The 10,975-nt window shown below is 42.9% G+C and overlaps 1 protein-coding gene across 1 annotated transcript; it reads left to right on the top strand.

The window, feature by feature from the left end:
* Positions 1-7,783: 7,783 nt before the first annotated feature.
* Positions 7,784-8,524, top strand: LOC110919635. The gene has a single exon (XM_022163901.1). It carries the CDS (start codon positions 7,784-7,786, stop codon positions 8,522-8,524), a length of 741 nt encoding a protein of 246 aa, XP_022019593.1.
* Positions 8,525-10,975: the final 2,451 nt, after the last annotated feature.

Below are 10,975 nucleotides of genomic sequence, written 5' to 3' on the forward strand. Positions count from 1 at the left end.
GACATCCACAAGTTGGAAGTGGATCTCTTTCACTTGAAAATGACAGGGTCGGAAATTGAAGCTTATACGAAGCGGTCAAACGAGCTGGCCATCTTGTGTCCAACTATGGTGGACCCTCCAATCAAGCGCATTGAGTTGTACCTCATGGGGCTAGCGCCAGAAATTCAGAGCCATGTGACATCGGCTAACCTTGGTAATATCCAGGACATTCAACGTCTTGCTCATCGCCTCACGGATCAGGCAGTGGAACAGAACAGGCTGCCTAAGCGCATCAGTGCTACTACTACCGCTGCCACTTCTGTTACTCCTGCTACTCCCAGTGACAGCAAGAGAAAATGGGAGGGGGATTCAAGCAAGGGTTCAGCCACAGTTTAGTCTCAGGTGCAGCAGCGAAAGACTGACAACTATCAGAGCCCTGGTCAGCAATCTTCGGGCAATCAAAGACAGGGTGGATATCGAGGAAACCTCCCAAGGTGCAACAATTGTAACAGACAAAACAGTGGCCAGTGCAACAAGGGTCGTTGCCAGAGGTGTCTCAAGATGGGTCATGAGGCCAAGGATTGTAGGAGCCCACGGCCTATAACTCAGACCCAGCAGCAGCAGCAGCAAACGCCGCAGAATCAGCAACAAGGCAACAAGGGATGTTTTCATTGTGGCGCTGAAGGTCACTTCAAGAGACACTGCCCCCAGCTAAACCGAAACCAGAACAACAACAACAACAACAACAATAACCAAGGCAATGGGAACAACAACGGGGGAAATAACAATGATGGGAATAACGGCGCTAGGGGTCGTGCATTTGTGTTGGGGCAGGGTGACGCAAGGAACGATCTTAACGTGGTTATGGGTAAGTTTCTTCTCGGCGACTTTTATGTTACTGTATTGTTTGATTCGGGTGCGGATACCAGTTATGTGTCTCTAAAAGTTAGTCAAATGTTAAAACGTGCACCAACTCCCTTAAACACCAAGCATGTTGTAGAATTAGCTAATGGTAAGAGTCTAGAGGCCACACACATAGTTCAGGGTTGTAATCTTATCCTCGCTGGTCAGACCTTCTCAATCGATCTCATTCCCATAGTTTTGGGTAGTTTCGACATCGTCATTGGTATGGATTGGTTATCCCAACAGCAAGCAGAGATCTTATGCAAGGAAAAGATAGTTCGTATTCCCCGTCCTGGCAAAGACCCTCTCGAAGTTCAAGGCGACAAGAGTGGTGCTATGGTTGGCATCATCTCCTTCCTGAAGGCCCAGAAGTGTTTACGAAAGGGTCACACCGCCATTTTGGCACTTGTTACTGACGCATCAACAAAAGAGAAGAGATTAGAGAATATCCCAGTTGTACGTGATTTTCCTCAAGTGTTCCCTGAAGACTTACCTGGCCTACCGCCTCATCGGCAGGTCGAATTCCAGATCGAGCTAGCTCCAGGAGCAGCACCCATAGCTCGCACACCGTATCGCTTAGCTCCAACTGAGCTGGAGGAACTGTCTAAGCAACTGCAAGAACTCTTGGATAAGGGTTTTATTCGTCCTAGCTCTTCGCCTTGGGGAGCTCCAGTGTTATTCGTGAAAAAGAAGGACGGTACCTTCAGGATGTGCATTGATTATCGCGAGCTCAACAAGGTGACAGTGAAGAATCGCTATCCTCTTCCACGTATTGATGATTTGTTCGATCAGTTGCAAGGGTCGAGCTACTACTCAAAGATAGATCTGAGGTCAGGCTATCATCAGCTGAGAGTCCGGGATAAGGACGTCTCCAAAACAGCATTTAGAACTCGCTACGGCCACTACGAGTTTCTTGTCATGCCATTCGGGTTAACGAACGCACCGGCAATCTTCATGGATCTTATGAACAGAGTGTGCAAACCTTACCTGGACAAGTTTGTGATTGTTTTCATCGATGACATCTTGATCTATTCCAAGAGTCAGGAGGAACACGAGCAGCATTTGCGACTTATTTTGAAGCTCCTTCGAACAGAACAGTTATACGCCAAGTTTTCAAAATGCGACTTCTGGCTTCGTGAAGTCCACTTTCTAGGCCATGTAGTAAACAAGGATGGGATTCATGTTGATCCATCCAAGGTAGATTCGATCAGGAACTAGCCTGCACCACGTACACCAATGGAAATTCGCCAATTCTTGGGTTTGGCAGGTTATTACAGGAGGTTTATCAAGGATTTTTCCAAGATTGCACAGGCGCTTACACTACTGACACAGAAGGGTGTCACCTACCGTTGGGGTGGTACACAGGAAACTGCTTTTCAGCACTTAAAGGATAGGCTATGCAGCGCACCTATTCTTTCATTGCTAGAGGGCACAGACGATTTTGTGGTTTATTGCGACGCATCCATTCAGGGTCTTGGATGTGTGTTAATGCAGCGCAACAAGGTCGTTGCTTATGCTTCGCGCCAGCTCAAGGTTCACGAACGGAATTACACTACGGCCGATTTAGAGCTGGGAGCTGTTGTTTTCGCGCTTAAGATATGGCGACATTACCTGTACGGTACCAAGTGCACTATCTACACCGATCACAGGAGTCTCGAGCATATCTTCAAGCAGAAGGAACTGAACATGTGACAACGTCGGTGGGTCGAGCTACTTAATGATTACGAACGTGCCATCAAGTACCATCCGGGCAAAGCCAATGTTGTGGCTGATGCCCTCAGTCGAAAGGATACTGTACCTAGACTCGTGCGAGCATTGCAACTCATTATTCAGTCTAGTCTCCCTGCACAGATACGAGATGCTCAGGTAGAAGCATTGAAAACAGAAAACGTCAGGGCTGAAGCCTTACGTGGTTCAAGGCAACGATTAGAACAAAAGGAAGATGGCGCCTACTATGTAACAGGACGCATCTGGGTCCCACTTTATGGCAACTTACGCGAGCTTGTAATGGACGAAGCACATAAGTCTCGCTACTCGGTATATCCAGGTTCGGATAAAATGTACCACGATCTCAGAACTACGTATTGGTGGCCTAGCATGAAAGCTCACATAGCAACATACGTTAGCAAGTGCTTGACTTGTGCGAGAGTCAAGTCGGAATACCAGAAACCATCAGGCCTACTTCAGCAACCCAAGATACCACAGTGGAAATGGGAGGAAATTTCCATGGAGTTTGTTACTGGCCTGCCTAGATCTCAATGTGGGAATGATACTATTTGGGTGATCGTGGATCGACTCACAAAGTCTGCACACTTCCTAGCTGTTAAGGAAACGGACAAGTTCTCCACTCTAGCAGACGTATATCTCAAGGAAGTCGTCTCAAGGCACGGGGTGCCGACTTCTATTATCTGTGATCGTGATGCACGTTTTACCTCAGAACTGTGGCAAGCGATGCACAAATCTTTTGGCTCTCGATTAGACATGAGCACAACTTACCACCCTCAGACGGATGGGCAGTCTGAGCGCACTATCCAGACTCTAGAAGACATGCTTCGGGCGTGTGTTATTGATTTCGGCAACAGCTGGCATAAGCATCTCCCGTTAGTGGAGTTCTCGTACAATAACAGTTACCATACCAGCATCCAAGCCGCTCCATTCGAGGCATTGTATGGGCGTAAATGCCAGTCACCTCCCTGTTGAGCAGAGGTGGGGGATAGTTAGATCACAGGTCCAGAACTTGTAGTTGATGCTACTGAACGGATTGTACAGATACAGCAACGCATGGCGGCGGCTCGGGACCGTCAGAAAAGTCACGCTGATAAGCGCAGGAAACCACTCGAATTCCAAGTTGGGGATCGAGTGCTACTCAAAGTCTCACCCTGGAAGGGTGTGGTTCGTTTTGGCAAACGAGGCAAACTCAATCCGCGGTATGTCGGACCGTTCGAAATCATAGAGAGAATAGGCAAAGTGGCCTACAAACTGAACCTATCAGCTGAACTCGGTGCAGTTCACAACGTTTTCCACATGTCAAATCTGAAGAAGTGTCTATCAGATGAGACCCTCATAGTTCCTTTGAAGGAGCTCACTATCGACGAACAGTTGCGATTCGTCGAGGAGCCAGTCGAAATCACGAACCGGGATGTTAAGGTCCTCAAGAACACCAGAATACCTCTTGTTCGAGTTCGTTGGAACTCCCGTCGTGGCCCAGAGTTCACCTGGGAACGCAAAGACCAAATGAAGCAAAAGTATCCCCAATTGTTCGCAAACAGTACAACCACTATTGAGGCTGAAGCTACCACGGAATTTCAGGATGAAATTCCAGATCAACGGGGGGAGGATGTGACACCCCAGGAAAACCACGCAACTTAACTAGCTTCCTCAGTGAGTACGTACCAAATATCAGGACGAAATTTCTTTCAACTTGCGGATAATGTGACAACTTGTATTTTGAACCTATCTTTGTGCAACGTTATGTAATTACGTGAGCTTTATTAATTGAATGTTATGATTATATGTTATGTGTATTGAATGTTTGTATAATAAACGAGCCCAAACCGCACAACATAACCCGATCGTACAAGCCCTTTTGGGCCGTATTTCTTGTGTTCGAATCAAGGGCAGCCCAAAGCTGGGTTCGGCCCACTCCTTCACACACATACCCCTTAGGGAGTTTTATTTTCTCATTGGTTACAAATCAAGAACACACAAAACCCTACACTCTTTCCTCTCCTCTTGAAGCCAACGGCAAGCATTCCCCTCCCCTTTCCGATCGAAGATTCTTATTATTCGGATCATTCTCATTACGTTTTCTTAACCGGTTAGTGTTGCACTATTATTGTTTTGATATGATGATACTATGGATGCCAAGATCTTATGTGATAACTAGAATAGTTTGTGTGAATAATGATATTCTTGTGAATCGGATTTGTGTGATGATGTTAATCGGCTGTCATAGCTTGTTTTCGGATTTGTTTACATGATGATTTAGGATTGAATGCATGTTAATCGACTGTGGGGTAATTGGGTTCGGATGGTTAGTATGTTTGTCTTGGATTATCGCTTGTTGAGTCAATGAGATTGATGTAAATTCCACTAGTCATTCGATGAAGATGATGATGATTATTACGATAATAGGGTTCATACGAATTAATGATGATTATTTGATTGATCAGGAATTTTTCATGATTGAAACTGTTAGCATTGATTGATTGAATGAAAGTTTGGAAAGTTTTGTATGATTATAACCGATTGTCATGATTGAAGGAAACTTGTAACTGATTGCACAAGATTCCCATCGCACAAGTCTCTTGATCGCACAAGAGGCTCTGGTCGCACAAGATCACACGCACAAGTTGATTAAACTAGGGTACACCGATAAAAGCGTCTTGTACAACCTCACTAAGCACAGTCGCACAACATCTTGTGGATCGCACAACATCTTGTGGATCGCACAAGATTGTGCCAATCGCACAAGGTGTTGGGCTGCCAAACATAATTTATTATGATAAGCAGTTGGGCCCATCAGCCCAAATCCAATCGCACAAGTCCAACTGAGTCACACAAGACCAATGTTTATTTGTTTGGGCCGTTACATGTTGGACTGTTTATGTTTATTGTGGGTCGGGTACTATTGGGCTCCTAAGGGGTGAATCGCACAAGGCAGTTAGACTTGTGTGAGCCCAATCCCTTGAATCGTACAAGAGTGATTATGTTATGTAATTATTTGTTAAAGTGTTGCCATGATCTATACGTGTTCGTAACATGTCAACATGTGTGAAACTTATGTGCATCACTTGAACCTAGTCCTGACTTGTATGGTAACCATGCTAGGCCGTGGTTGACCACTTATAGCTCAAGTACCCTTTACGTGTATCTGCTGAGCAAACCAAGGTGAGTTCACACACTCTTATCAAGGCATGGGATTCCCGGCAGGTAGGGAATGGGATTTGAAGGAATAGGATTAAACAGTTACTTGTATTTACACTGTTACTAGACTACCTACTATCGTCCTCGGATGCGAAGGACCCATACGTAAAACCTACGTATACTTGTACTTACCACTGTCCTCATGTTGCGAAGGACACTTACGTAAAACCTACGTAAACTAATACTCACTACTGCCTCGGGTTGTGAAGGGCACTTACGTAAAACCTACGTAAACCCCCGCGTACCACTGTCCTCGGGTTAAGAAGGGCACTTACATAAAACCTACATAAACCCCGTACGTACTACCGTTCCCGGGTTAAGAAGAACGCTTATGGTTACCTCTAGTCTAGTACATATTTACATGGGAAGCCCCCACTAAATGAACATACAATTGACTTAGTTAATAACGCATGGTGATGCGACGGACCTATTATTACGAACTTACTTACTGTGAACTCGCTCAACTAGTTGTTGACTCTCTATTACATGCCTTGCAGGACCATAGGTACTCATGGAGCTTGCACGGGAGGCGCAGTCGTTGTGGACATGGATCGTAGATGTTTTGTTAAACACTTATGGCAGTTGAAAACTTAATAACTAAGTTGGATTTTCATACTATGCTTCCGCTACTTAAACTATGTTATTCGAACACCTTTCATATTGTGAGTTGATATATATTTACGTTCACTATATACATATATGTTCAATATGATTGGTGGCTTGATCCTGGTCATGTCATGCCTCCAAGCGGTGGTACTCCGCGTGTGGATTTTGGGGGTGTGACAGAACATCAAAGAAATAATGTTTTCGATCGAAGACGAAGAAGCAATGAATTTCGCAGAACATTCGATTGATAAATGAATGAACCGTTAGTAGGTATACCGGAATTTAAAATGAATTGGTGTACCATTGTCTTAACACACGATTGTGTTAATGCTGTTGTAATATGATAAATCAAAGCAGGTTTAAAGCAAGTCAATAAATAAATATTTAAATCTGTGCATGAGACGTGTAAACGAGTTTAGCGCAAGCTTCAGATAAGTGAAAATACCACCACAAGGTGTCGAAATCAACAAACAATTTAATGGAGTCGAATGCCAAACAAGTTTACTTCAACTTGGAACAAATGAAACATTTGTTAAAACGAATTTTGAATATGATGCCCCCAATACATCATATGACGCTCTGAAGTGAATATGTGTAATGGACAAGTTCAAACAATTGAACTTGGTTTTAGCACAACCTGACAAAAATATATATGTATCAAAAGGAAATTTTGGCATGGTCACAACGAAAAACCATGTATGTAACTTGAAAAGAAAAGAATTTTCAAGAGAATGTGTTGACTTGATAACAAAGGAGCCAACAATTACAATAATGCGGGTCATTCAAATTCGCAAATCAATAATTAAGTTTAGCGAAACAATATTTGAACTTTGATGGAACGCTTATTCAAAACGAAACCACATGCGTAACAAACGATGCATGCGTAACATAATAATTTTCAAGAAGTGGACCAAATAAGTATTTGCTATAATGAAAGAAATGATCGTGATGCAATGACCATTAAGAGGAGTAGAGATGTGAAAATCTCCTCACTAAATGCAAAAGTCAGAATTTCAATAAAAAGAAATTTAAGGACTTTACCTGGGGTTGCATGTGACGTCCGATTGTTAGGTGACATTACCATGGAATGTCGAATATAGCGTACTCGTCGTTAATTAGGTGGGGGGGATGCGGAGACATTCGTCTTCTCCCTGGCATGATTCGTGTCGTTGCAGGATCGCGTGACAAGTTGTCGTTTTCTGATCGTTAGTCCTCCTGCTGACAGGAATCTAGCGTCGTCGTTGAATTGCGCCATCGTGTCTTTTCAAAGGCCTCGCCATCTTAGTTGTATGTGTCGTACTTCATCATCCGTTGATGTATAGCTTAAGTTTCACGTATTAGGAGTATATCGGATGTAAATAAAGCTCTAATGGCTAACCATGTCTGGAGTATTCTCACTAAACGGAAGTCCCTTTGGGTCCAATGGATATACTCGCATAAGTTAAATGGCAGAAGCTTGTGGGATGTTCAACCGCGGGGGAGTGTTAGTTGGGGTTGGAGGAAAATTTTGGCCATAAAAACTGCTATTCGGCCGTTTGTTTGGAAAGTTGTTCGAAATGGTTCTCAAACTAATGCATGGAGTGATAACTGGAGCCAGCTTTGTCCGCTTAATTCGTTTATTACCCCTAGAAATATAGCAAATGCGGGATTTAATCTTAATTCTTCGCTTACGGATCTCATTGATGACAATGGCCAGTCGAAGTGGCCACGTGCGTGGTATGATATTTATCCGGTTTTAATTGGGTTAAGTGTCCCTCAATTGACTCAGAATATGGAGGATAGTACAGCCTGGAAAGACTTGGAAGGTAACACTAGGCCTTTGGGGTCGCTAGAAGTGTGGCATAATATTCGAAGTCGGGAACAACCAGTTACGTGGGTCAATGGTGTTTGGTTTAGTCAATGTATTCCAAGGCACTCTTTCCATCTATGGTTGGTTATCAAGAATAAGCTCAAGACACAAGATAGGTTACCCATTTGGGAGGCGGGGAGTGAAACTAATTTGCGGCTTATGTGTTGTCCTTTTTGTAGGAGTGACCGGGATTCAAGAGACCATTTGTTTTTCAGTGTTCGTTTGCAACTCAAGTGTGGCTTTCTGTCAAATCAATGGTGAACATGGAAAGTGTTGATGGTTCGTGGCACTCTATCATGGGACGGCTGGATCAAAATGCGAGTTCAAAGAAGACGGAGGATATTGTAGGTAAACTGGTCATTGCGGCTTCTACGTATTTTGTATGGCAAGAGAGGAATAATTGTTTATTCTCCAACACGAAAGCTAATGTGGAGTCGGTCACTGAGAGGATTATGGGAACGGTTCGATTAAGGCTGATGGGTTTCAAGTTCAGAAGTGTTACCAGTAATCAGAGGATGCTGAAGAAGTGGAAGCTACTTCCTAGTGAAGCCGAGTTTGACCCGGGCTAGATAAAGGGTTTATTTTTTGTAGTTTATTATGTGGTAGGGCTGTGTTCCTGGTCTTTCGTTTGTTTTGGTTTTGTTTTTGGATGTTGTCTTGGTTTTCCTAGGCTTGGTATGTCAAGTCTAGTTGGTATGTCCGCTCTGGCATACCCTTGTACTTTCAGTGGTTAATTTATAAAATTCACCTGGGGTAACCCTTTACCCAAAAAAAAGTTTCACGTATACTTGTGCGCGAGTGTTTCGTTTTGCGTAGAATGTGATGTACTCCGACATCCGTTGACGTAAAATTGAGTTCCATGTATTCTCGTGCACTAGCGTTTCGTTATGCGTAGGCTGCCTGCTCAGGAAGTCAAAATATCATAGACAATATGGATAATAGTGTGTTCCCGAGTTAATATTCGCGGTTCCTACGTGATGACCTTTAATGAATTTCAACATGAGTTTCCGAAGGTCTTAAATGCATGTTTCCTAAACTCTCAAAGTTTTGTGTACTGTATGCGACTGTCTTATGTACCGTGTAGGAAACACCACAATAGCGTATGTTTGAAAACAAAATTTTGACTGTTTGTTTTTCGGCAACGGTTGGAGACCATATTCAAGTACTAGGCGCTCTGTATGTATTCAACGTCTTAATAGTCTAAGTCCCAGAGAAAAGTGAGGTTAGAGCCTAGGTATTCCTACAGAAAACCTTATTCGATGTAACCTATAGCTCTGATACCAATCTGTCACACCCCGAAATTATCAGAGCTAGCGTGACTGGACTGGTATCTTCATTGCACAACGAAAGCCAATAAGCGAAGTCTTTTAGAAAATGAATGCCGCTAAGTACTCGACTCTTCATGGTTCTCCAATTCCAACCGTGCCTTAACTTTTGAAATGCAACCTGAGAAAGAAACATGCGAAAAAGTCAACATAAAGTTGAGCGAGTTCATAGTTTGTTTGTAATAGATTTGACATAAATCTTTTGAATAACCGGTTTGTGAAATAATATTGAGAAAACGAATTTAGAAATCATTTTCTTGCCAAGTCATATGGAAACTTTGTATTTGTAACGCATTATGTTCGTAAAACCATGTATTTGTAAACTCTCGTATTTGTAAAATTTGTATAACCGTCAATGCCCACCCTGACTTTGACTCCATGCCCGCATAATCCTATGCTTTGAATTTATATAAAACATGATATTTAATTTGTATAAATCAAGTATTTCTGTAAATATGTATGTCCGTAGTGTGTAGCAATAAGGAAAAAGAGATCACCAATGGGTTGCAAAGCCACTGGTATGTGTGAAGTGATGCAGGAAAACTTAAACCTAGCAAATTTGTTACCGGGCTTCGGCTGTAAGACACAGTCACCTCTATGGGCCGCCCCGGCCTCACGGGTGTGGGCTCGCTACACCCAAATAGATCTATCACTCTTGTGTCCCTCGGTCCTAACAACGAGGATTGATGGCCTTAAGTGTTGTACCCACCACCCACATGATCTAAGTAGTAAACCCTCCTTAAGCTAATCATACCATGTATAAAATGTCTGAAACAATTGTAACATGTATTTTACCCCAGCCTCTAAGGCTGAACCTCCCCAGCCTCTAAGGCTGAATATATAAAAATATATTAATATCTAGACGAAATTCGTCGTTTTTAGTCCGTTTTACAATCCGTTTTCTACTACGGATAATAAAATTTAAAAACGAAGCTAAATATATTAATATCTAGACGAAAATTCGAGTTCCGTGCGTCAGTTTCGTCGTTGATTGTCGGTGCGTTACCGTTTTCGCGTTTTTCGTTTGCTTCTACTTTTGTGTCATTCGGAAGCACGATAAATTTATAAAACTAGATTTATAAACACAAAATACTCATATAAGATTCGTACTTGTCGGGGTTGTCAGTATTCTGTTCGGTTTCAATTTGTTGTCGTTTAACGTTTCACTGGTTTCTCTGTAAACCACCATTCGCGCACTGTAAAGTCGGATAGACGTTCCTAGGCACTCCAAAGGCCTGATTAAGTTTATTTGCGTCGTAAACATTATTTATTGTTGCGTTAATCGCTTGTTAATCACGTAATTAAGAGCCGTAATCACTGGTTGTCACAATTTAATCGACCTTACATTCTGATTTGAAAGTCTACCTATGTGCTTTTGACCCATTTC

Source organism: Helianthus annuus, chromosome 16 (assembly GCF_002127325.2).
Source record: "Helianthus annuus cultivar XRQ/B chromosome 16, HanXRQr2.0-SUNRISE, whole genome shotgun sequence".
Classification (NCBI taxonomy): domain Eukaryota; kingdom Viridiplantae; phylum Streptophyta; class Magnoliopsida; order Asterales; family Asteraceae; genus Helianthus; species Helianthus annuus.